We start from the raw sequence: 27,374 nt of genomic DNA, 5'->3' as shown, positions 1-27,374 counted from the left end.
CCCCCTCTCACTTAGCTTCCCCCTTCTGAAAATAAGCAGGAGCTGTTGTTCATAATGGCTTCTGTTTCTGGAGGGCTCATTCCATGCCAGGCACTGTGCCAAGCACAACCATTTAATCCTCACTGCCACCTTCTTGGGGTGGAAACATGCAGGCCCATTTTATAGATAAGGAAACTCAAGGTTCAGAGAGACCAAGCCACTCTCCCAGGGCTACGCTGCCCCTGCTGCTCCCGCTGCCCCCAGATCCTTCCACATGTATTTCCTGAGCACCCAAACATGCTCCCACCTCAGGACCTTTGTTTAACCACGCACAAAGGAAGGGCCTACTTTGCAGGCACTTCCTGGACTAAGGACAGTTGAGCTGGGTGTCTCCTTTGTGTTTCCATTCCAACCTTCCCCTAAAAGACCAGTTGGAGGGTGGATAGCGGGATGGGCCACAGGCTGGGCTGGGGTTATGTAGGTCATTCTACGGCTGCCCACTCCCTTGTCCAGCCACGAGCTTTGCAAGATGTTTTGTAGGAAAAACATATGGTTGAACAAGAGGAGCCTTTTTACAGATGTGTCCCGCTGACTGCCAGATGGGCAAAATTCAGAACACCTGACAACAGGTGGTGCTGGGGAAGCTGTGAGAATGGGGTGGGTGGGTGTGGGAAATTTGTGGATAGCTTTCAAAATGACAAGTGTCCTTACCTTTTCTGGTGGTTAATTTTATATATCAAGTTGATTGGGCCATGGGGTACCCAGATAGTTGGTCAAACATTACTCTGGGTGTGTCTGTGAGGGTATTTGGGGATGGGATTCATATTTGAATTTATAGACAGTAAAACAGATTGCCTTCCCCAATATGGATGGGCCTCACTCAATCAGTCAGAGGCCTGAATAGAACAAAAAGGCTGAACTTTTCTTTTCTTTTAAGATTTTATTTATTTGTTTGACAGAAAGAGAGAAAAAGAGAGAGGGAACACAAGCAGGGGGAATGAGAGAGGGAGAAACAGGCTCCCTGCTGAGGGAGCCCGATGCGGGACTCGATTCCAGGACCCTGAGATCATGACCTGAGCCGAAGGCAGATGCTTAACAACTGAGCCACCCAGGCGCCCAAAGGCTGTCCTTTTCTGTCCAGTAAGAAGAAACTCATGGGATGCCTGGCTGGCTCAGTCAGTAGAGCATGTGACTCTTGATCCTGGGGTTATGAGTTTGAGTCCCACATTGGGTGTAGAGATTACTTAAAAATCCAATCTTCAGGGCTCCTGGATGGCTCAGTCATTGAGCGTCTGCCTTCGGCTCAGGTCATGATCCCAGGGTCCTGGGATCGAGCCCCTCATTGGGCTCCCTGCTCAGCGGGGAGCCTTCTTCTCCCTCTCCCACTCCCCCCTGCTTGTGATCTCTCTCTCACACAAAAATTAATAAAATCTTTTTTAAAAAATAAATAAAATCTTTAAAAAAGAGAGAGAGAAGAAGAAACTCCTCATATGGGACATTGGTCTTTTCCTGCCTTCGGACTGGAATTGAAACATCAGCTCTTCTTGGTTCTCAAGCCTGCCAGCTGTGACACTGGAACTTACTGGCTCCCTGGGTTCTCGGGGCTTCAGACTGAGACTAGAACGACATCGTCTGCTCTCCTGGGTCTCCAGCTTGCCAACTGCAGATATTGGACTTCTCAGCCTCCATAATCATGTGAGTCATTTCCTTATAATAACACACATACACACTGTCTCTGTCTTTGCTGCTCTTTATTCCATTGGTTTCGTTTCTCTGGAGAACCCTGCTATCTAATATAACTTCTGATCCAGAAAAAATCTCTTTTTTTAGAATATAACAAGAAGTACAAGTGTAGGTGTGAAAAGAACATTTATTGCAGGGGCCTTTTAAGAACAGTTTACCCTATAGATCCATCAACAGGGAATAGGTGAGACAGACACAGATGAAGGCAGAGTATGCAGCTTTTTGTGTCAATGACATAACAACCCTGTGGTGCTGTGGTTTAGAGTAGGGGGAAGGGGGGTTCTGGATCCATATTCCATGGGTTTGGGGCATGCCCTGGTGCTTTCTGGCTGTGTGACCTTGGATAGGTATCTTAACCTCTCTGCGATTCGGTTTCCTCCTCTGGAAAATGGGCATATTGATAGTGCCCGCTTCCTAGGTTTATTTTCTAATTTTTTATTTTGAGATAATTTTAGACATACAGAAAATTTGCAAAAATAGCACAGAGAATTCCCATATACCCTTCACCTTGCTGCTCCCACTGTTAACATCTTACATAACCATAGTACATTTATTAAAACTAAGAACTTAACCTTGGTACAATACTATTAATAAACTACAGACTTGATTTGGATTTCTCCAGGTTTTTTACAGATCCTTTTTCTGTTCCAGGACCCAATCCAAGATCTCTCATTGCATTAGGTTGTCATGTCTCCTTAGACTCCTCCAGTCAGTGACAGAGCCTCAGTCGTTCATGACCCCACACTCTTGAAGGGAGTCGGCCAATATCTGTGTAGACTATCTCTCAGTTTGGTTTATGTTGATTAGATTGAGGTTTCCACATTACTGGGAAGGATACCAGAGAGGTGATGTTCTCTTCTCATACCAGGGGCTTATGATGTCACGGTGACTCACTGCTGGTGATTTTAACCTCCGTCCCTTGGTTAAGGAGCTGTCTGCCAGGATCCAACCCTGTGAAGCCGCTATTTTTCCTAGGGTTGTTTTGAGGACTCTGCGTTAAAGGGTCTGCATCGGGGCTCCACACACACTGTTGTTCTCTGTGTTAATAAATACAAAAAAGAAATATGTAAACGCCTGTGTTTGAATCCGTTAATTCTGTAAGGCTAAATAAGAAAATGAGAGCCGTAACTGCTTCAACAGGAGAAGGGACACTGGTGGCTCGGAAAGCCGTGGCCAGTTCCGCGACATCACCACCACCACCCACGCGTGCCCTCACCCACGTCCCAGTTGAGCAGAGCGGAAGTGCGCCTGCGCAGAGCTGGGCACTGGAGCCAAGGGCCGGAGCTCTCCCAGCAGCTGCCCACGTGGCTGTCAACGTGCTGGAGTGGGGCGCCCCAGCCCCCTGGACCGGCAGCTGATTGGCTGGAGCTCCTTTCAGCCTGGCCAATCACAGGAATCTTGATGAGGCGGAAGTGCGGCGGCTGCGCAGTCTTTGAGGCATCCTACCGGTGGCTGAGTAGCCTCCTGTCCCCCGGGGCAGCGCCCTGTGTCGCGGAGGCCAAGGGACTGCAGATAGGGCTTTTCGGAGGTGGATAACTGTCCTCGCCTGGAGCCTCTGTTACTGCCAGGCCTCTGTTTTATGTGCTAATCCGCTTAGGTTAATAGCCTTCAACTGGCGCTCCCCGCTCCCCCGGCCCCCAGCCCAGGAGCCCCGAACTCCAGTCTGACTTCATCTCTTATCACTTTTTTTTTAAAGTAGACTTTTTTTTTTTTTAATGCCATCTCATTGTTCCCATTTGTATTTATTTTTTAATTTTTTTTAAAGATTTTATTTATTTATTTGACAGAGACAGAGCAGGAACACAAGCAGCGGGAGAGGGAGAAGGAGAAGCAGGCTTCCCGCCGAGCAAGGAGCCTGATGTGGGCCTCGATCCCAGGACTCTGGGATCATGACCTGAGCGGAAGGCAGACGCTTAACGAGTGAGCCACTCAGGCGCCCTAAAGTGACTTTAAAAAAATTGTAGTGAAGGGGCGCCTGGGTGGCTCAGTCGGTTAAGCGACTGCCTTCGGCTCAGGTCATGATACTGGAGTCCCGGGATCGAGTCCTGCATCGGGCTCCCTGCTCAGCAGGGAGTCTGCTTCTCCCTCTGACCCTCCTCCCTCTCATGCTCTCTGTCTCTCATTCTCTCTCTCTCAAATAAATAAATAAAATCTTAAAAAAAAAGAAATAAAAAATTGTAGTAAAATGTACATAACATAAAATGTACCATTTTAAGTGTCCAGTTCTGTGTTACTAAGTACATTCACATTGTTGCGCAACCATCACCACCATCCATCACCAGAACTTATTTCAATCTTCTAAAACTGAAACTGGGGGTGCCTGGGTGGCTCAGTCGTTAAGCGTCTGCCTTCCATTCGGCTCATGATCCCAGGGTACTGGGCTCAAGCCCCACATCTGGCTCTCCGATCAGCGGGAAGCCTGCTTCTCCCTCTCCCACTCCCCCTGCTTGTGTTCCTTCTCTTGCTGTGTCTCTCTCCGTCAAATAAATAAAATCTTTTAAAAATATAAAATAAAACTGAAACTGTTGCCATTAAATGCTAACTCCTCATGCTCTCCTCCCTCCAGCTCCTAGCAACCACCATTCTACTTTCTATCATTTGCCTTTTCTAGGGACCTCATATAAATGGACTAACACAGTATTTGTCCTTTTGTGGCTGGTTTATTTCATTTAGCACCATGTCCCCAAGGTTCATCCGTGTTGTATCATGTGTCAGAATTTCCTTAATTTTTAAGGCTGAATAATATTCCATTGTATGTGTATGCCACGTTTTGTTTATCCATTCATCCATCCATGCACACTTGAGTTGCCTTTGCTATTGTGAATCATACTGCCATGAATATGGGTGTATAACTATCTGTTCGAGTCCCTGCTTTCAGTTCTTTTGGGTATATACCCAGAAATGGAATCGCTGAATCATATGGTAGTTCTATTTTTAATTTTTTGAGGAACTCCACCATACATTTTTCCTTAGTGGCTGAACCAGTTCATATTCCCACAAGCCAGTGTACAAGTGTTTCACTTTCTTCAAATCCTCAGTGACACTTCTTTAGACTTTTAAAATATACATACAGAAAGGTGTGTAAATATAGCTCAATGAATCAGTTATCATATTTTAAAACTTTTTTATTTTTTTTAAAGATTTTATTTATGTATTTGACAGAGAGAGACACAGCGAGAGAGGGAACACAACCAGGGGGAAAGGGAGAGGGAGAAGCAGCTTCCCGTGGAGCAGGGATCCCAATGCGGGGCTCGATCCCAGGACCCTGGGATCATGACCTGAGCCGAAGGCAGCTGCTTAACGACTGAGCCACTGGTGCCCCCATATTTTAAAACTTTTAAATTCAGCTATTACCTAAAGTAAAATGTACAATCTTAATGGAGAGCTTGATGAATGTGATGAACATACATATACACCCATGTAATCATCACATAGCTCAAGCCATTAAATATTTCTTTTTAAAATTTCTTTATTAATGTCAACATTTTGTTAATCACATGTAGCATTTTACATTTTTACTTCATGAAAATATGTCCTTCCTTGGAAAATTCTAAGTACTTGGAGAACTTAAGTTTCTCTCTTTTTTTTAAGATTTTATTTATTTATTTAGAAAGAGAGATCTCGGGAGTGCATGCCAGTGGGGGGAGGGGCAGAGGGAGAAAGAGAGAGAGAATCTCAAGCAGACTCTGCACTGAGCACAGAGCCCAATGCAGGGCTCAATTTCATGACCCTGAGATCATGACCTGAGCCAAAACCAAGAGTCAGATGCTTAACCAGCTGAGCCACCCAGACCCCCAGTTGGAGAACTTAAGTTTCTTTACCTGTTCTCAAATTAATTTTACATTTCCTTCTGGATCTAGCACACAACATGAGTTTTTTTTTTTTTAAGATTTATTTATTTATTTGAGAGAGACACAGCGAGAGAAGGAACACAAGCAGGGGGAGTGGGAGAGGGAGAAGCAGGCTTCCCGTGGAGCAGGGAGCCCGATGCGGGGCTGGATCCCAGGACCCTGGGATCATGACCTGAGCCGAAGGCAGACACTTAACGACTGAGCCACCCAGGCGCCCCTGAATTTTTTTTTTTTAAGATTTATTTATTTATTTGACAGCGAGAGAGAGCACAAGCAGGCAGAGAGAGAAACAGGCTTCCCGCTGAGCAAGGAGCCCAACATGGGGCTCAATCCCAGGACCGTGGGACCACGCCCCGAGCCAAAGGCAGCCATTAACCGACTGAACCACTCAGGTGCCCTGAATTTGTTTTTTAAAATGTATAAATATTTGTTGAATTAATAAATGTATTTTGATGCTTTGTTTGAAATGGCAGATTGACAGAAGGCATAAATCTAAATACTTAAATTATACACAGGACACAGAGAATCCCCCTCTACACACAAGCAAGAAGGGATTAAAATATTTTTTAATTACAAAAGGTAAATGTTCCGGGGCACCTGACTGGCTCAGCCGTTAAGCGTCTGCCTTCAGCTCAGGTCATGATCCCAGGATCCTGGGATCGAGCCCTCGTAGGGCTCTCTGCTCAGCGGGAAGCCTGCTTCTCCCTCTCCCTCTCCCCCTGCTTGTGTTCCCTCTCTTGCTGTCTCTCTCTCGGTCAAATAAATAAATAAAATCTTTAAAAAAAACAAACAAAAGGTAAATGTTCCAAGTTCAAAATAGGTTAACATTAACAAGATAATACACTTGATCTTACCTAAAAGGCCAAGAAGCCATTAATGTTAACAAGATGATAGACACAATTATATCCTAAGCAGTTTTGAAGTTGCACTTAAATTTTTTTCAAGCTGCAAGTAGTTAAATGTTTCTATAGAACAAGGGTCTTTTGTCTGTCTCCCCCAAGGACTTGTGTGTGCTCACTGTTCTTCCTCAATGCTTAGAACAGTATCTGTTACAAAGGCAGCAGTCAATAAATTCCTGTTGAGTGAATCTGAGTCCTCTCATGGTGGGGTGGGAAGAAGCCACAGCTTCCTATACACAGCTCCCCACACCTTTGGCCGAGGGTCCCAGTCTGCAGCAGGATTGAAGAAGCTCTTCTAGATCTTTTCAATAACTTCCCACTCTCCACTCAGGGTCATGAGATTTCCCCTGCCTCAGGCCTTGGACAGTGTGAAGTGGTACATCCACAGCATGTCGAGGATGTCCAGGGCCAGCAGAGCCAAGGTCAACACCCCTCACATTTGAGAATAGCATCACAATGATGCCGGCTACATAGACTATAGCAAGGCCACTAATGAGTTTCAGGGGCAGCTCGCTGTACTCAGGAACCAACTGTGGGCAGGTGAGTTGGAGGATCGGAGGCTGAAGGAGGGGGAGGGGGATGCAGGAGAAGACCAGAAAGGCCCCCACATGTCCCCAAACCCAAGTACCCAAGATTAACGAAGGGCTTTGAGCAGACACACACTGGCATAGAAGTCTGCAAGGTCAAGCAGACTGCCCTGGGGCTGGGGAAAGATGGGGAAAGGTAGTGGCAGGGTAATTAGTCAGGCATGCGGAAGGCAAGCCACGTGGGGCTGTCACAAGGGACTGTTGGTAGGGTTTCAAGATTGGGATGAGCATCAGGCCCATTCATGCATTAATTTAGTCATTGTTGCAACTGACATCTATTGAGTACTTACCACGTCTAGGCCCTGTCCATAGAGCTGGGGACACCACACATAACAAACAAAATCCCCCTGTCCTCATGGAGCTTATGGTAACTGAACCCACAGGCGATGTTCAATACATGCGGGCATGGAGCAGGGCGTGTGTGTGTGTGTGTGTGTGTGTGTGTGTGTGTGTGTGTGTGTGTCCAGGGGTCTTTACCGAAGCAGTAGAAGCCAAAGAGAGAAATCTTATGGTAACATGGGAACATCTGATCCCAGGTGTGGAGAATGACTACCAGGTCTGGAGGGAGCAGGAGTCAGAAGGGTGCAGGGGATTGTGTGAATGGGATCCCGGGGTCCCACCCAGCTGGATCCTATCTAACATTGAGCAGGTAACCAGAGACAGCAGCCACAGTCCGTGAGGTGAGCAGGCGGCCCACTGAACCCTGGACAGCTCTGGACAGGGCAGCTGGGGGCCTCGCATGGAGGGGTCAGGGCCTTGGGTCAATCTTTGCCTGGGCTAGGGTAGAGAGAGAGACCACAGGCTGGCCAATGAACCCCCTTAGCTGGGCCAGCCTCAATCTGAGAACCTTCCTGAAGAGATCCCTTCATCATGTGGCCACCCTCAGCAGTGTCCACCCCACTTCCCCATGCTGCCAGCTCCCCACACCCACAGGAGTGCAGAGTAGGGGTGGGAGTGAAATGGAGAATGTCCCCCTCATCCCCCCATGCTGACCCCAACCCCCGCCCAAGCCCCACTGACTCTGTAAGAGTAAGATCAATGTCGATTATGTCTGTGGAAAGCAGGTTGTACCTGCTGAGAGCGCTGATGGCAATGGAGAGAAGGATGAATACACACCTGGAGAGGGGACAGGGGCAAGTTAGGCCCCGCCCCTCTCTCTGCGTGGCCCTTCTGCCCCGCCCCAGCACTACCTGAAGTCCTACTGCAGGCATTTGTTTGAGTCCAAAGCACTCCTAGGCCAGCCAGAGGCTGCTCAATACGCGCTGGCTGAGCACCCAGGGGCTCATTTGGTGCAAGATGAAGTCAGAAGGCTGAACCACGGCAGGGGGGCGTCATAGGGATGGGCCGGAGTGATCATTGTGCTGTGGCCCAGCGTGCACCCCAGGTACCGCCCCTGCCCAACTACCCAGCTCCCACGGCCAGTGGGGAGGATGCCAGCTGCACTGTCTCCAATGTGGCCGTGACCCAAGGCAAGGGCATTATCCGGGATTGCAGGTGTGCTGCACACAGAGGAAGAGAAGTCCAAATCCAGGGACCCAGACACTGCATCTCTCACACACACTCGGGGGTACAGCCAGCCAAGGGAAGACCCTGGGGGTTAGGGACACACAGTCACACACCAAGATACACATGGGGTGCTACAAACACAGTGACAGCCCCCACTGTGGTGGGTGCAGTCATACAGAGAGAGAGGCATAGAGACCATTGTCATAGACACAGCCCCACACAGTCACAGAATCGACCAATACTGAGGCACATTCACAGACAGTGTCTTATACTGTCACTGACATACCAGTGGTGGGGGACAAGCACACCCTTACAAGTTAGAGACACACGGGGTTACAGACACACACCAACCGTTGGACATAACCACACGTGTGGAGTTGCATGACATCAGAGACTGTCCCAGACTTGGCATAGCCAGACCCATAATACCATTGCTGGGACAGAGTCACACAGAGTGAGAGATACACAGGGTGTCATGAGCACAGTCATGCACATACAGAGAGACTCATACAGTCACACACACAGAAACAGATAGGGGGTGTCACAGCTTCACATGTGTCTTGACAGTGGGACACAATCAATTATTCATCCACTAGTTGGGAACACACACCGCATCATAGTCAATGGCCTACCAGGGTTCCAATGTAATCACATATACATTACGGCATGTGAATGATCACAGAAACGTTGCCACACCTACTGCTAGCCCCTCAGAGTCGTGGGACAAATTCCACACCCTCCCACACGCACAGAATCACAGACGCCCTGAAGGTTGTACAATTACAGGTGTGTGCACAGCTACCGACACGTGGACACACAAGGACCACGTACCCCAATGCCCAGACTGGCCTAGCTCACACTGATATACACGGGGACCATTCCTGACCCACACTCACACCGCCACACACACCTACACACCTTTGGTCAAGTTCTGAAATACTACAAAAATTCATGAAAACCTCCACACTCTTAACACCCCAACATCACAGTACACACATACATATACACCTGCGGCCACAGGACTCAATCACAAACACAAACACACAACCCCACAGGACCCTCGCCCCTCAGTGAGGTTGGCCCAAGGTGTCAAACCAGACTCCATGCCTTCCCAGTGAGGGAGGTGGAGGGAGGTGTTAGGGTGAATTCCCCATAACAATAGCAGGTATATGGCTGTTCTGCATAGGTTAACTCAAACTTCAGGAAAATCCCACGAGGTTATTATAATTGGCCCAGGGTGAGAAAACCCAGGCACAGATGAGTTAGTCACTAGCCCAGAGTTATGGAGCTAGATGAGCAGAAATTGTCTCCATCACTGCTGTCAGTGCTGTATCCTCATCGCCTAAAACTGCGCCTAGCACACGGAGGCGCTCAATAAAGGTTAGTTGAACAAATGAAGGAATCACATCACTTCTACCTTTAATATTTCATTCCCACATTTCAGGTGGAAAAACTGGAGCCTCCAGGTGGAGTCACAAGCCCCGCCCCTCAAGTCCAGCCTCCCAGCCCGGATCGGTCCGGTCACTCTTTTCTCGGCCTTAATAGAGGTGGGACCTGGCTCGGTATGAGGCGGGACTAAGGTCTTTCTGCCTTCCTATTGGTGCTGCTCCACTTGGGGCGGGACCTCCCTAAACCGGCGTTCTCGATTTGCTGTCTCCCTGGTGGCCCGTGACCTGGAAGCAATCTGGGTAAAATGGCGGCGCCCAGAGATGAGACCGAGCCGGCCCGGAGTCCGCGGCTTGCCGCGTGAGTATGTAGGTCGCGCTTGGGGAGGCGAGCTCGAACTGCTGGGTCCTGGGCGGCCGGTTCTGGGCCGGCAGGGCGGGAGGGCGGCCCAGAGCGACCTAGCTGCAGGGCTAGGGCACCGTGACCTTTTGAAATGCGGGGCGGGGACGTGCTGGGAAAGGCCGCTCTCCGTGTACTCCCCTCCCCACGTCCCTAATCTCCTATTTTGCAGATGAGACAGCTGAGGCTCAGAGAGGTTAAGGCCCTCTCCCGAAGTCACGCCGCAAGTTGGCCTCTAGGCCGGAATTCGAACCCGCGTCGGTCCGTTTCTTCCAAGAAACCCAGAATCCTGACAGCCAGCCTCAGAGCTGCTGTAGGTACACCCCGCCATGGGGTTCAGACTTATAGATCATAGACGTTTTGTAGAAATTTAGCTCTTCTCCGCATTCAACTGATACTTGTTAGGTACCTACCATATTCCAGGCACTGTCCCAAGTGCTGGAAACACGGCAATGAGGAAGACAGACAAAGCCTCCGATCTTCTGGGGGAGCCAGACATTAAACAAGTCAGAAATAGAGGGAACAGGTGATTTCAGATGTTAATTGCTAACGATGCATTAGGGGCTTTAGATTGGGAGTGGGGCTATGGTCAGGGAAAGCCTCTCATTTGAATATAGACCTGAATGACCAGAGACAGCTATGGACTGATCTGGGGGAAGAAATTTCCAAACAGAGGGAAAAGCAAGTGCAAAGGCTCTGAGACTAGAATAAACTTAGCTTGTTTAGGAAACAGTGTAGCTAAGGGCGCCTGGGTGGCTCAGTCCGTTAAGGGTCTGCCTTTGGCTCAGGTCACGACCAGGGGGTCCTGGGATGGAGCCCGCAGTAGGGCTTCATGCTCCTGGGGAGGCTGCTTCTCCTTCTGCCCCTTACCCTCCCCTTGCTTGTGCTGTCTCTCTCGAATAAATAAATAAAATCCTTAAAAAAAAAAAAAAAAAAAAAAAGTTGAGTTTGGAGGGGTAGACCCTGTCTGAATATTTTAAGTGTGATAAAACACTAGCGATTTTTAGGCAGAGAACACTGAATTTAGTTTATATTCTAAAAAGCTCCCTCCGGACATGGCAGGGAGAATTTACTGGTGGGAAAGCTGGGTAGGTATTAAAGAAATCATGGATTGGGGTGGTGGCTTGCAGATGGAGAGAAATGGGTGTATTTGGGATGGATTTGGAAATACTTATCAGGACTACTCAGTGGATTGAATGGGTGAATGAGGGACATAGTGGACTCAGAAATGACTCCTAGGTTTGTGGCCTGAATGACTAGGAATGGTGGTATGATTGGCTAGGATTCGGAGGAACAAGTTTAAGCAGGGATATCATTCTGGAGCAAATTAAGTTTGAGATGGCTAGGTATATGCCAAAGTGGCAGTTAGGTATGGAGGCTGGAGCTCAGGACTGTTAGTAACTATTTGGAATTCAGGCCTCCTGGGTGGCTCAGTCGATTAAGCATCTGCCTTCAGCTCAGGTCATGGTCCCAGGGGCCTGGGATCAAGCTCCGCATTGGGCTCCCTGCTCAGCGGGGAGTCTGCTTCTCCCTCTCCCTCTCTGCCTCTCCCCCCACCGGCTTGTGCTCTCTCTCACTCTCTCTTTCAAATAAATAAATAAAATCTTTTAAAAAAGTAACTATTTGGAATCCATCAGCACATAGATCATCATTTCTGAGACTTTAACACACGTATGAGAAACCTGGATTCTTCTTAAAATGTGGATTCTGATTCAGGAGGTCTGGGTTAGGGCTGAGATTCTACTTTTCTAACGAGCTCCTAAATGATAATGTTGATATAGCTGGTCCCTGGAACACACTTTGAGTAGTGAAGATTCAGATAAGGTCTTAATTTGCGCTGCATATTAGAGTCATTGGAGTGTTTCGGAGTTTTTTTGTTTTTTTGTTTTAAGATTATTTATTTGAGAGAGAGCATAAGCGGGGGGCGGAGGGCAGAGGGAGAGGGAGAAGCAGACTCCCTACTGAGCAGGGTGCCCTACATGGGGCTCAATCCCTGAGCCAAAGGCAGGTGCTTAACTGAGTGAGCCACCCAGGCGCCGCTGGAGTGCTTTAAAATGCTGATGCCTGGGCCCTAGATTTAGATACTTTGATTTATTATATCCAGGGTATGGCCTGGATATGGGGATTTTTAAAAGCTCCCTAGATGATTCTAATATGAACAAGGTTTGAGAACCATTAGTGCTGCCTACAGTAGTACAGAGAGGAGAGGAACAAGTTGAAAGACACCTCAGGGTAGCAGACAGACACATCCAGAATGTGGGATACTTTGCAGCTTTATTACTGAAAGTATGATCCCCAGACCAGCAGCATCAGTATCATTTGGAAGCTTGTTGGATGTACAAGGTCTTTAGCTCTACCCCAGACTTGCTGGATCAAAATCTGCATTCTTTTAAAAAGATTTTATTTATTTATTTGACAGAGAGCAGGAGAGAGAGCGAGAGAAAGCACAAGCAGGGGGGGAACAGCAGAGGGAGAGGGAGAAGCAGACTCGCCGCTGATCAGGGAGCCCGACGCAGGGCTTGATCCCAGGACCCCGGGATCACGACCTGAGCCAAAAGCAGACGCTTAACCAACTGCACCACCCAGGTGCCCCCAAAATCTGCATTTTAACAAGATCCTGGGTGATTTAGCTGCACATTCAAGTTTGCAGACATTGCAAACTTTAAAGAAGGAAGTGGGTCTTGCTGATTGGCTGAGAAATAGCCTGGGTTCTAGGAAGAAAATCTAGAATGCCAAGAAAGTGGGAGGAGGGCCTCACCCATGGTGCATGCTTCTGAGAAATTGAGCAAAATGAGGCCTGAGAAATAATCATTGGCTTTGGTAACAAAAGGGGCCTTTACAAATGGTGTCAGTGGAGTGGTTGGGACAGCAGCCAAGCTGGAGAGAATGAGGAAGCATAGTGTGTATATACCTCTTGAGAGAAGCTTTGCTGTAAAGGGAGCAGAGATGTGGAGCAGACGCTGGAGGGAGTCTTTGGGACAAGATGGGAGATGCTAGAGAAAGTTTAAATGGTAATAATAATCCAGATACTTCCCAGCTCATTTATTACCCTGATATCAAATCACACACACTCAAAACTATAGACCATTATCTCTTATGAATGTGGATGTAAAAATCCTCAACAAAATAACTAGCAAACCAAATTTTAGCAACATATAAAAAGGATTATACACCATGACCAAGTGGAATTTGTCCCAGAAATGCAAAATTACTTTAAAATCTGAAAACCAGTTAATGTTACATACTGTATTAATAGAATAAAAGACAAAAACGACATGATTGTTTCGGTAGATGCAACAAAAGGTACTTAACAAAATCCAGTACTGTTTCTTTTCTTTTTTTTTTTTTAAAGATTTTATTTATTTTTTTGACAGAGAGAGACACAGCGAGAGAGGGAACACAAGCAGGGGCAGTGGGAGAGGGAGAAGCAGGCTTCCCGCAGAGCAGGGAGACTGATGTGGGGCTTGATCCCAGGACCCTGGGATCATGACCTGAGCTGAAGGCAGACGCTTAACAATTGAGCCACCCAGGCGCCCCCCAGTACTGTTTCTGATGAAAACATTCAACATCCAGGGCGCCTGGGTGGCTCAGTTGGTTAAGCGATTGCCTTCGGCTCAGGTCATGATCCTGGAGTCCCTGGATCGAGTCCCGCATTGGGCTCCCTGCTCTGCAGGGAGTCTGCTTCTCCCTCTGACCCTCCCCCCTCTCATGTGCTCTCTCTCATTCTCTCTCTCTCAAATAAATAAATAAAATCTTTAAAAAAAAAAAAAAAAGAAAAGAAAACATTCAACATCTGGATATAGAAAGGAATTTTTTTTTTTTTAAGATTTTTATTTATTTATTCTAGAGAGAGAGCATGAGGGAGAGGGACAAGCGGACCCCATGCTGAGGGTGGAGCCTGATGTGGGGCTCAGTCCCACAACCCTGAGATCACAACTTGAGCCGAAATCAAGAGTCGGACACTCAACCAACTAAGACACCCAGGCACCCCTAGAAGGGAATTTCTTTAACCTTATAAAGCCCATTTATGAAAAACCCACAGCTCACATCATACTTAATGATGCTTTTCCCCTAAGATCAAGAACAAAAAAGGATATCAACTCTTGCCACTTTGTACTGGTGGTTCCAGCAAGGGCACTTGGGAAAGAAAAATAAATAAAAGACATCCAGTTTGGAGAGAAAGAGGTAAAACTATATTTGCAGGTGATGTAATCTTGTATATAGAAAATCCTAAAGAATAATAAAAAGCTATTGGAACTAATAAGTGAGTTCAGCAAGGTTGCAGGATATAAGATCAAATATATAAATATAAATTGTATTCCTATATCCTGGCCCTGAATAATGCAGAAATGAAATTAAGAAAATAATCCCACATATAATAGCTCCATAAAGAAGGAAACATAAACAGGGGCACCTGGCTGGCCCAGTTGGTAGAGCATGTGACTCTTGATTTTGGGGTTGTGAATTCAAGCCCCGTGTTGGGTGTAGAGATTACTTAAAAATAAATCTTAAAAAAAAAAAGAATGAAATATGAATAAATTTGACAAAATGAGTAAAAGACTCATACACTGAAAACTAAAACATTGTTGAGAGAAATTAAAGATGACCTAAATAAATGGAGAGGTATCCCATGTTCATGGATCAGAAGACTTAATATTATTAAGATACCAATATTCCCTAAATTGATCTATAGACTCAACACAATCTCTATCAGAATCCCTCTGACTTTTTGCAGAAATTGACAGCTGATTCTAAAATTTATATGTAATTGCAAGGGACCCAGAATAGCCAAAACAATTTTGTAAAAAAAGAACAAAGTTGGAGGACTTATAGTTCCTGATTTTAAAATTTAAAAAACTATAATAATCACAACAATGTGGTGCTGGGATGCCTGGGTGGCTCAGTCAATTAAGCGTTTGCCTTCAGCTCAGGTCATGATTCCAGGGCCCTGGGATCGAGTCCCGCGTCAGGCTCCTTGCTCAGAGGGGAGTCTGCTTCTCCCTCTGCCTGCCACTCCCCCCTGCTTGTTCTTTCTCTCTGACAGATAAATAAATAAAATATTTAAAAACAAAGCAAAACAAAAACAGTGTGATACTGGCATAAGACCCAACATATAGATCAATGGAATTGGGAGCCCAGAATTAAACTCTTACATTTATGGTCAGTTGATTTTCAGGAAGAATGCCAAGACAAAAGAGTATACTTATCATGATGAGCACTGAGTAATATATAGAACTGTTGAATCACTTCATTGTACAGCTGAAACTAATATAACTATGTTAACTATACTGAAATTAAAATTTTAAAACTTAATTAAAAAAAAAAAGAATGCCAAATGGGGAAAGAATGGTCTCTTCAACGGATAGTACCAAGACAACTGGATATCCATTTGAAATGAATCCCTTTCTCACACCATACACAAAAATTAATTCAAGGTGGATCATAGGACTGAATGTAAGAGCTAAAGCTATTAAACTCTTAGAAGAAAATAGGAATAAATCTCTTTTTTTTTTTAAAGATTTATATTATTTGAGAGAGAGAGGGAGAGGAGTCCCAAACAGACTCCACGCTGAATGTAGAGCCCAACGCAGGGGCTCAGTCTCACAACCCTGAGATCATGACCTGAGCTGAAACCAAGAGTCAGATGCCTAACAAACTGCGCCACCCAGGCGCCCCAACATAGGAATAAATCTTTATGACCTTGGGCTCGGCCGTGGTTTTTTAGATACAACATCAACCTTACAGCTATAAAAAACATAAATTGGATGTCATCAAAATAAGACTTGTGCTGCAAACAGTAACATCAAGAAAGTGAAAAGATGACCCAAAGAATGGGAGAAAGTATTTGTAAATCACAAGGGTTAGTATCCTGAATATATAAAGAACCCTTACAACTCAGTGATAAAAAGATAAGTAGCCCAATTTTTTAAATGTTCAAAGGATCTAAATACACATTTCTCCAAAAAAGATACACAATGGCCAATAAGGACATGAAAAGATACTCGGCATCAATTTTTAGGGAGGTGCAAATCCAACCATGAGATATCACTTCACATTCACTAGTGTGTCTAATCAAAAAGCCCACAAGAATTGGCAAGTATGTGGAGAAATTGGAACCCTTATATATTGCTGGTGAGAATGTAAAATGGTGTGGCCACTTTAGAAAATAGGTTGGCAGGGGGTGCTGGGCTGTGTCAGTTGGTAGAGCATGTGACTCTTGATCTGGGGGTCGTGAGTTCAAGCTCCACGTTGAGCATGGAGCCTACTTACAATAAAAAAAAACAGTTTGGCAGTTCCTCAAAATGTTAGACATAGAATTACCATATGTCTCAGCAATTTGACTTCTATGTATATACCTAAGAGGCATGTAAGCACCTGTTCACACAAAACTTCCACATAAGTGTTCATAGCAACGTTAGTCATAATAGAAAGTGGTAACGCCAAATGTCCATCAATTGATGAATGGATAAACAAAGCATGGTTATATCCGTATAATGGAATGTTTTGGCAATTAAAATGAATGAAGTCTGATACTGCTACAATATGGATAAACCTGAAACACCTGCTAAGCGAAAGAAGCTAGTTCCACAAGAGTACGTGTGGTATGGCTCCTTTTATACGAACTACCCAGAGTAGGCAAATTATAGAGACAGTGGGTTAGTGATTGCCTGAGGGAAAATGAGAGGGACTGCTGATGGGTATAGGTTTTCTTCTTGGGGTGACGAGAATGTTCTAAAATAAGATTGTAGTGATGGTTGCACGACTCTGTGAATATACTAAAAAACCATTGAATTTTACACTTGAAAAGGGTAAACTATATGATATGTGAATAAAACTGATTAAAAAAAAAAAAAAAGATCCAGAAGTGCCTGGGTGGCTCAGTTGGTTAAGCATCTGACTCGGTTTCGGTTCAGGTCATGATCTCAGGGTCGTGAGATTGAGCCCTGTGTTGGGCTCCTCACTGGGCATGGAACCTGCTTAAGATTCTCTCTCTCCCTCTGCCCCTCCCCCTCTCATGTGCAACTCTCATATTTTTTATTTGAGAGAGAGAGAGAGAACAGGGGGAGGGGCAGAGGGAGAAGCAGAATCCCCACTGAGCAGGGAGCCCAACGGGAGACTTGATCCCAGGCCCCTGAGACCATGACCTGAGCCGAAGGCAGATGCTTAACCAACTGAGCCACCCAGGCGCCCCATAAATAAATCTTAAGAAAAAAAAAGATCCAGTAGGGAGGGAGACCATGGCAGGAGCAAATTCCTCTAGTTAGTGGGGGGTTTAGCCCAACAACGTAGGGATCCTTGGTTGCAACACCCATTTTAAGTCCATTCTGTGGATGAGGAGACCAGGGAGGCTGGTCAGTTAGCCATGCCATCTGGAACATGGTCTCTGCCCATGAGGGGTCTCATCTCTGTTAGCAGGTGGGGTGCCAGGCTGATGCTGTCTTTTTTGTCTTTCTCGGCCAGGTGGTTGTCTGACGAGCAGCGGCATGAGCTGGGCCCAAGCCATCCTGCTGGCCCGGGGCCTCTCTCGGGGCTGGGGAGGCATCTGCGGGGCCGCCCTCACAGGAGCCCCCTTCTCTCAGGTAACCATCAGCCGAACAGTTGTCCGCTCACACCAGCTGGCCTATCTGCTCTGAGGGTCAGCTGAACGGGCCTTATTCATTTTAAGAAGCACTGCGGTCCATGTGGGTAGGGGGGTTGAATTTGGAAACAAGGATAGAGGAGCTAAGTAGATTTGGGTGGTGACTTGTGGGTAACTCCTGCATCCATTTGTAAAGATGTGGGCAGAACATTGGACTTCTGTCCCTTCCCAGAGTGACCAGATGGCCTAAGCCAATCAACGGGCACAGACAGCAGTAACAGTGATGATAATAATAATCAGGCATACCTTGTTTTATTGTGCTTCACAGATAATGCGGGGTTTTTTTGGTTCTTACAAGTTGAGGGTTTGTGGCAACCCTCGGTCGAGCAAGTCTGGTGGTGCCATTTCCCAGCAACGTTTGCTCATTTCCTGTCTCTGTGTCACATTTTGGTAATTCTTGCAATATTTCAAACTTCCTCATTATTATCATGCATGTTATGGTGGTCCGTGAGCAGCGATTATGACCCGCTGAAAGCTCAGATGCTGGTTAGCATTTTTAACAAGAAAGTATTTTTTAATTAAGGTACGTACATTTCTTTAGACATAATGTTATTTTTCACTTTATAGACTACAGTATAATGTAAACCTAACCTTCCTATGCACTGGGAAGCCAAAAATTCATTTGGCGCACTTTATTGTGACATTTGCTTTACTGTGGGGTCTGGAACTGAACCCTCAATATCTCGGGGGTATGCCTGTGCTTCCCTTTTTGAGCACATCCTCTGTGCCAGGCCCTGTGCTATGCTTTTTGTTTACATTATCTCCTTTGTGGTGTCTCCCCTTCTTTTGGGCATTCTAGAGCTTCCTTTCTGATTTTTGACCTATGCACATACCACCTGCAGAATTAGTTGCCTACGATTTCACTTTAAATGGACACTTTTTTTTTTTTTTTAAGACACCTTACATAAATAGGACATTGGGATGGCTGTTGGGGCAGCAGAGCAGAGGGACTAAGGGCAGGGACTCTGATCTCAGCTCTGTCACTTTGCAGCTGTGGGACACCAGACATCCCATTTCACCTCTCTGGGCCTCAGTTTCCTCCTCTGTAAAATGGGTACACTAAGAGCACACACTCTCTCTCAATGGGCAGTTGGAAAGATTAAATGAGCTTCACACTCAGAAAGTGGTCAACAATGCCTGGAAGAATATTCAGTAACTTAACTATTAGCTCTTATTTGCCAAATAGATAGATACATCTCTCTGTCTCTCATATATATATATATATATATATATATGTAGCCTCCCGGGGGCCCTGGGAGGTGCCATAATAATGAGTAAGTTTGAAATATTGCAAGAATTACCAAAATGTGACACAGAGACAGGAAATGAGCAAATGTTGTTGGGAAATGGCACCACCAGACTTGCTCGACCGAGGGTTGCCATATATATATATATATAATTTTTTTTTTTTTAAAGTAGGCTCCATGCCCAATATGGGGCTTGAACTCACGACCCTGAGATCAAGAGTCGCATGCTCTACCAGCTGAGCCAGCCAGGAGCCCCTCACCATGTTTTATTTATTTATGTATTTATGTATGTATGTATGTATGTATGTATGTATATACGTATGTATGTATTTATTTATTTATTTATTTAAGATTTTATTTATTTATTTGACAGAGAGAGACAGTGAGAGAGGGAACACAAGCAGGGGGAGTGGGAGAGGGAGAAGCAGGCTTCCTGTGGAGCAGGGAGCCCGATGCGGGGCTCGATCCCAGGACCCTGAGATCATGACCTGAGCCGAAAGCAGACACTTAACGACTGAGCCACCCAGGCGCCCCGCCATGTATTTTTAAAGATGCCTTGTATATAGCCATTCTAATTTAAACATTCAGTTTCACTTAAAATAAGAAATTTGGTAGTATACTATCCATACAGGGGTGAGCAAACATTTTCGTAAAGAGTCAGATATTAAATATTTTTGGCTCTGCAACCCACACAGTCTCAGTTACAACTACTCACCTCTGCCAATGTAATGCAAATACAGCCCCAGACTAGACATCATGAATGTGCCTGGCTATATTCGAATATGACTTTATTGACAAAAGTAGACAGCTGGCCATAGTTGCCCCTCAGGTTTGCCCCCAGCAGCCTCCACTCCCCACTCTGGGGAACAAGGTCTGCTTGAGCCAAGGGAAACACCATCATAACAGATGGGGAAACTGAGGCCTGAACAGTAAAGTGGGATGTGGGCATCACCTAGCAGAGGACAGTCAAGCCAAGATTCCTTCTGATTCCAAAATCTGCATTTTCTTTTTTAAACTCAGTCGTTGAGATGTATCTTTTGAACAGATAATACTGTTAGTTACAGTGGGCAATTCAAATAGTTCTGGGGCTACACCAGACAAGGGTCTGTCCCTCTTTTGCTTGGCCACCACTTAGCTCCCCTCTCTAGAGGCAAGAGGTGTTACCCACTTAATGCATTTCTTCCCAGACATACTTTACAGGAGCAAAAAACGTATATGCATACAGTCAATTCTCATTATCCCCAGTAGTTACGTTTTATAAAGTGGCCGCCTACACTGAATTAGTTAGTGAATAGTAAACCATCGCTTCCAGGGAAATATGGGGTAGGTTCCTGTGAGCCTCTGCTCACATTTTCATCAACCAGTCAATACATACCTTGTTGTATGTGTGTTTCTGTTTAAAGACATCTTATTGGCTGTATATTGTTGGTTCGTGAACACTAAACTCCCGGCCACCAGCACTATAACGCACACCTGAATGAAGCTCCGCTACCACATGCTATTTTCTCTGTAAGGAGCAGCAGAGCCTTCTTGCAGGGAGGAACACTAGACAGCCCTTCAGCACTATGCTTGGGGGCCATTTCCACAGCAAAATCACCAACAAGAAGATGTGAAAACCGTGCACTAAAAAAACATCTCTAAGAGGACACTTGTTGACAGCGTGCGAGCCGAAACAAGAAGGCCGAGTGTCGCCTTGTTCAAACTCAGCTGGGAATGAACAGACTTGGACGACTCCAGTTGTTCACTGCACTGCATGTGTCTATGAATGACCAGGAAAGTGTTAAGAGTATTGACTTTGGGATTACAAATCAGTTTTAGCAAGTAGGCAAAGATGCAACTAGGGAATCCACAAATAATGAAGATCTATTATATAGGAGTTGGTGAGGTTTTTTTACACCTCTGGGAACTTACTCTACACCGTTGCACACGTTGCTTTTTTTCGTTTCATAATATACCTGGGAGCTCGTTCTGGGTCACACAAGACCCTCCTCGGTGCCTCTCAGAGATGCAGGTGCTCCCTGTTCACGTTCACGGCCAGGTGCTTAACCATTTCTTTGCGGATGCACATTGCGGCCATTTCCACCACTACAGTGGACATGCAGACGGCATTTGGCCCAGGTTTTGTTTATAGCTGTTGGATTTACAAACCTGATACAGGATCCCTGCATCAGAGGGTGTGTTTGCCATGGTGAATGTGGCCAAGCAGCCTCCATGGGGGTGTCACTGTTGTTTTCTCACACTTCGTAACAGTGCCTGATCTTGGGCTTGTCACCACAGCACCACACCTCCTCAGGGGCCCTTTGGGATGCCCCCTGGCACCTTTCCCAGGAAAGAGCCAGCCCGGCAGTCCCCCCGGGGGCCCTGGGAGGTGCCAGATTCCGGCAACGGTTCTCTGTCCCCAGGTGCCTCTCCGGGTCCCACGGGGCCTCCACTGCAGCGCAGCCGCCCATAACTCTGACTCGTGGCTGGTCCCGCCCCGGCCTGAGCCCCGGAAGGGACCCACGAAGGCCCTGACCCTCCATGAGGAGCTGTTCCAGCAGGCACCGGAAGGGGCGCGGGACAAGGCGAACTTCGTGCGCGTGGTGCAGAACTTCGGGCAGCACAACGTGCACAAGCGGGGCCACGTGGACTTCATCTACCTGGCCCTGCGCAAGATGCGGGAGTACGGTGTCGAGAGGGACCTGGCTGTCTACAACCTGCTGCTTGACATCTTTCCCAAGGAGGTCTTCCGGCCTCGAAGCATCTTCCAGAGCATGTTCATCCACTACCCACGGCAGCAGGAGTGTGGGATCGCCGTCCTGGAACAGATGGAGAGCCACGGTGAGGCCGGCTTGCTCCCCTACCCACCTCAATCTCTCCTTTGTCTCCCTTCTCTTTCCTCTCTCCCTCGGACTGTTCCTTTCAGTTCTAATTCTGTTCTCCCTCTCTGTCATCAATCCCCTGACTTCAATTCTTCCTGTCTCTGGTTCTTTCCATCTGGGCCTCCTCCTGATTCCCTCTTGATCCCGGCTCCCCTGCCCCTCTCTGTCTCCCATGTCTCTGTCTCCCCTTCCCCCTTCGGCCCCCTGCCTGAGGCTCTGCCTCCTTCTGCCCGACATAGGCGTGATGCCCAACAAGGAGACTGAGTTCCTACTGATTCAGATATTTGGACGGAAAAGTTACCCCATGCTCAAGTACGTGCGCATGAAGCTGTGGTTCTCCCGCTTCAAGAATATCAACCCCTTCCCTGTGCCCCGGGACCTGCCCCAGGACCCTGTGGACCTGGCCAAGTTGGGCCTGCGGCACATGGAGCCCAACCTCAGCGCCACGGTCACCATTTATCAGGTATCCACCCCTGTCCACACCCTCAGCTGCAACCCCAGCCTGGGCCCCCTCCCTCACCTTGAGTGATTGTGCTGAGACAGGCTGAGCCCTCACTAGATTCCCGTGGCCCTCACTCCTCACTGCAGCTTGACCTCTGACCTCTGACCTCTCCTCCTGCCCCTCTCCCCACACTCTGTATTCTGGGATCTGTCTTCCTTTCTGGAGCTTGAGCCTTCCTTTTTTTTTTTTTTTAAGATTTTATTTATTTATTTGAGGGGGTGAGGGAGGGGTAGAGGGAGAGGGAGAATCTCAAGCAGACTCCACGCTGAGCTTAGAGCCCAATGCAGGGCTTGATCCCAGGACCCCGAGATCATGACCTGAGCTGAAATCAAGAGTTGGACGCTCAGCCGGCTAAGCTACCCAAGTGCCCCAGTTCTCAAGCATTCTATGCCAGTTTACTTCTCAGGCCTTTGTGCTTACTGCTCCCTCTGCCAGGACCACTCCTCCCTGGGAGTTCATGTTCTTCCGATCTCATCTATGCTGTCCCTTCCTCAGGATCCCCTTCCTGACCACCCTGGCTGAGGCATGGGGTGCCTGGCTTGGTTGCTCATTTACCATGACTCAGTTTCCCCTGTGTCTCCCAAGGTTCAGCACAGGGTCTGGTACAAAGCTGAGCTCAGCAGTTGTTTGTTGAATGACTGAATGAAACAGTCCACACACGCACACACACACACGCCCCGGTGTCCTAGGGGCCCACTCATGCCAGACCACATGGAGGATCCTGTGGTCCTGGAGGCTGACCCCCGGTAACAGTTTCTCTCAGAGCTGCTGGTTCTGAGATGGAGAAGCACTGGGGGCTGTGGGAGCCCAGAAGGGGCAAGAGGAAGGGAGGGCTTCCTGGAGGAGGTGAGGGTGAGCTGCACTCAGGTGGGACAAGACAGGTAAGGAGAGCATTCTAGGCAGAGGGAGCAGCATGGGCTGGGGTTCAGAGGGCAGCTGGGAGATGCAGAAAGGGCTTCTGGCCAGTGCAGTGGGTCAGGCTGGGGGAGAAGGGGCACAGAGGCACCAAGCTAAAGAGTGTGGTTTGAACTGGTTGGTGGGGAGGGAGCCACCGGGAAGTTTTAAGAAGAGGAAGGATGGGGTGGGAGTCATGTTTCTGGAAGGAGTTTCTGTTTCAAAAGCACCCTCCGTTGGCCACGTGGATGGTACTGAATACGGGCGGGCAGAGGACCGAGGGATTAGGACAGTAGGTAATGGGGTGTTCGGGTGAGAAAGGACAGAGACTTGGCCTGGAGCACATCGCAGAGGAACGGTAGTCTTTAACTCATTTCTTCATTTTGGAAAGTAAAGCATTAGAAGCCACATAGTCCTCAAGTACACACAATGAAGAGTTCGCCTCTCCTAGCCTGGCCCTTCAGTCCCCAGGCTCCTTCCCCAGAGGTGACCACATCTGTGTCTCCTTCCAAAGAGATCCTATGCATTTGCAAGCAGATATATCCTTTGTATGTATTCTTGTTTCCCCTCATTATGAAAAGTACGTACAGAAAGGTTGAAAACATGGCAAAATGATCACCAACACTACTTAGATTTAGAATAGAACAATTCAAGACTCCATCAAGAGGGCATTGTTTACGTAGATTCTAACACTTCAGTCAGATTGGTTAAAAAAAAAGGGGGGGGCAAGTGAAAAGTTGAAGTATTTTCAGTGGTACAGTAAGCTCCCTTCAGTGTGAGAAGTAGGGGAAATAAAAGTGCATGTACTTATTTGCCTATTTTCACAAAAATAAATAATGCAAAGATGAATCTGAAATGGGTAGAAATGATTATCTCTGGGCAGGCGGAGGAGATGGGGTAGAGAGAACAGGAGTGGAAGAGAGACAGCTATTTAATATGGATTGACTTTTAAACTATGAAAATGTTTACATGTATTTTTTAATTCAAAGGGGGGGGTAACTCCCCTAAAATTGAAAACAAACAAACAAATGGATATGGCTAAGTATCAAATTGATAGTATAATCAGTGAGAGAAAAAGTTCTTCCGAGTCAGGTGTCCAACTGCCCATCCTTAGTGGCATCTATTCTAAGAACAAACATACCTGTAGGGAAATCCTAAGCTTAATCCCATAGCAGTATGGTTAGCAGTAATATCAAAACTATTTCTATAGTTTGATGGATGAGTAAATGTATTACTATTGATAGGAACCAAGCTTTTTAGTGTGAGAAAAAGAGAGAGAAAAATATACAAACAGATGTAAAAGAAATCCATAGTGTGAAATTTAAAATGAAAAATCAGTATTGGGGTGCCTGGGTGGCTCAGTCAGTTAAGTGTACGACTCTTGATCTCAGCTCAGGTCTTGATCTCAGGGTCGTGAGTTTGCTGATTTGCTTCTTGTGTCTCCTTGGAGTATACTGTGCACGTGAAATTATTTTTCTTTTTAAAACTTCACAAGCACGGAGCATTTACTACGTGCCAGGCACTGTTCTCGGCATTTTAGAACCATCTGAATTAAGTGGTGTTATCTCCATTTTGCATCTGGAGAAACAGGCACGCAGGTACATCGACTTGACCACAGTCACACAGCCTGTGTGGCAGATCCCAGATTTTTTTTTTTTTTAAGATTTTATTTATTTATTTGACAGAGAGAGACACAGCGAGAGAGGGAACACAAGCAGGGGGAGTGGGAGAGGGAGAAGCAGGCTTCCCACGGAGCAGAGAGCCCGATGCGGGGCTCGATCCCAGGACCCTGGGATCATGACCTGAGCCGAAGGCAGACGCTTAACCGACTGAGCCACCCAGGTGCCCCCAGATCCCAGATTTTAACACAGGCAGGCTCTAAGGTTCCCTCTGTGTACACATTTTAAATGACGGCAGCTAGTGCCAAATTGGATAGAAGTAAGGAAGGGATGGGCTTGAGTGATGGGTAGGAGACCAAGAGGAGCCCTGAATTCGCTGGGATCCCCTTCCCCCATTTTTCTCCCCAGCTCTTCTATAGGGGCTGGGGGCCACAAGCTTCCACCCCTACTCCTCCTTGCAGATGCCTTCTTCCAAAGACTCCACAGGTACAGCAGATCCCACCGAGCCCCACATTGTAGGTAAGGCTGTGGCATGGGGGGGCTGGATTCCCATCAGGCCTGCTGGGTGGGCTCCCTGGGCCTTTGGCCAGAGTCCATCAGCCAGGGCCCCCTGGGCATGTGTGTCTCCACACCAGGAATCCAGACTCCTGAACAGCAGGCTGCCTTGGCCCACCACAACCCAGCCCGGCCTATCTTCGTCGAGGGCCCCTTTTCCCTGTGGCTCCGAGACAAATGTGTCTATTATCACATCCTCAGAGCTGACTTGCTGCCCCCTGAGGAGAGGGTAAGGACCCAAAGCATGAGTGTGGGGGGGTATGGGTGTGTTTGGGGGGTTGATGGCACCAGCCTGAGGGCTCATGTTAGGTCTCAGAGGGGCAGGCAGAAGGGGAAGGGATAGCTCCTGGTTTCGGGAGGTAGGCTGTAGCTGGCTGCAAGATTCTGGGCCTCTGACCCTGCTGTACCCGCCTCCCTGGGGTAGGAAGTGGAAGAAATTCCAGAGGAATGGAATCTCCACTACCCGATGCAGCTGGACCTGGATTACGGGAGGAGCAGCTGGGATGACTATGAGTTTGACATCCATAAAGGTAAAACTGGGATGGGCAGGTTTCCAAACACCGGACATAATGAGGCCTCTGGGGTGGAAGGGTGGCACCCAGGCTGAGACCCAGCCCAGTTACCCCACATGCAGACCCAGTAGATGTCCAAGTACACACACACACACACACACACACTCCCAGGGGATGTCCAAGTACACACACACACACACACACACACACACACATACTCCCAGGGGCTCCAGGCCTGTCAGCCCTTGGTCATGGAACATCTCTGTGCTGGCTACTGAATGTGACCAGGACAGGCCAAGCTCCTCCCCTTGAGCAGCTCTGGGCAGTGGGGGAACAGGCAAGTTAAGTTATATTCTTGGGGTCTCAAGGGAGGAGCACACCATCTAGCATGGGTGGGATGTGGGGAGACTTCCTGGTGGAATGTTGAAGACCCAGGAGGCATCACTCAGGTGAAGCATGGGATTAGCAATCTAGGTAGATGGGCTATCTTGTGCAAAGGCTTGGATGCACAAGAAACATCCCACCTGTGGCCTGGAAGGGGTGCAGGCATGGGAGGTGTTCCTCCAGTCCCCACTGCACAAACTCTGAGCACCTGTTTCCCCAACAGTGGAGGAAGGCCCTGTCTTCGCCATATGCATGGCCGGTGCCCACGACCAAGCTACACTGGCCAAGTGGATCCAGGGCTTGCAGGAGACCAACCCAGCCCTGGCCCAGATCCCCGTGGTCTTCCGCCTGGCGGGGTCCACCGGGGAGCTCCTGGCGTCCTCCTCAGGGCTGGAGGAGCCGCCCCCACCCCCGCCCCCACCAGAGGGCCAGGAAGAAGAGGAGGACAGTCAGCAGCGACAGCAGCAGGGCCAGAGCTGAGCTTGAGCGATCACCCGCACAAGCTGTGGACTGGTGTGATAGCGTGAGATGCCTTTTGAGTGTACAGCAAATAAAAGTTTTGCGTCTTGGGGCTGCCCTCTCTCTTCTCTGGCAGTGTGGCGTTTCTGTCCCTTTAATGCTTGGTGGCCTGGCTTTTCAAGGGATCTGCAGCATCCGGGACGGACAGATTGGACCCCAGGCTTTCCCTCTGCCTTCACCTGACAGCTCGTCCCCTTCCCTTGTCATCTCCAGGATGCATTCAGGCTGAGGCGTGGAGAGAGGAGCCCCTACCTCCCAGGGTCTACGGGCTCATCTAGGTCTTTCTTCCCGC

General features: G+C 47.6%; 1 protein-coding gene across 2 annotated transcripts; it reads left to right on the top strand.

Moving 5' to 3' along the window:
- Positions 1-10,206: 10,206 nt before the first annotated feature.
- On the top strand, positions 10,207-27,134 carry ECSIT (ECSIT signaling integrator). 2 transcript variants are annotated; one of them, XM_032396110.1, is made up of 9 exons: positions 10,207-10,311; positions 10,523-10,663; positions 17,812-17,930; positions 21,639-22,056; positions 22,337-22,560; positions 25,574-25,631; positions 25,748-25,896; positions 26,092-26,197; positions 26,787-27,134. In XM_032396110.1, the coding sequence occupies exons 3-9, from the start codon at positions 17,835-17,837 to the stop codon at positions 27,041-27,043; spliced, it is 1,308 nt and encodes a 435-aa protein (XP_032252001.1). In that variant the 5' UTR covers positions 10,207-10,311; positions 10,523-10,663; positions 17,812-17,834; the 3' UTR covers positions 27,044-27,134. The 2 variants fall into 2 exon arrangements, with proteins under 2 accessions (XP_032252001.1, XP_032252002.1); XM_032396111.1 differs by having other exon boundaries at positions 10,245-10,319.
- Positions 27,135-27,374: the final 240 nt, after the last annotated feature.

The sequence above is a fragment of the Phoca vitulina genome, unplaced genomic scaffold, assembly GCF_004348235.1.
Source record: "Phoca vitulina isolate PV1807 unplaced genomic scaffold, GSC_HSeal_1.0 scaffold89, whole genome shotgun sequence".
Taxonomy (NCBI): domain Eukaryota; kingdom Metazoa; phylum Chordata; class Mammalia; order Carnivora; family Phocidae; genus Phoca; species Phoca vitulina.
This window is presented reverse-complemented; position numbering and strand designations above follow the sequence as displayed.

Excerpts from the sequence above, each read along its gene's own strand:
- ECSIT (XM_032396110.1), top strand. The coding sequence starts at position 17,835 with ATGAGCTGGGCCCAAGCCATCCTGCTGGCCCGGGGCCTCTCTCGGGGC. Across the intron at positions 17,931-21,638 it reads CAGGAGCCCCCTTCTCTCAG|GTGCCTCTCCGGGTCCCACG; the intron begins GTAACCATCAGC and ends CTCTGTCCCCAG. Across the intron at positions 22,561-25,573 it reads CCACGGTCACCATTTATCAG|ATGCCTTCTTCCAAAGACTC; the intron begins GTATCCACCCCT and ends TCCTCCTTGCAG.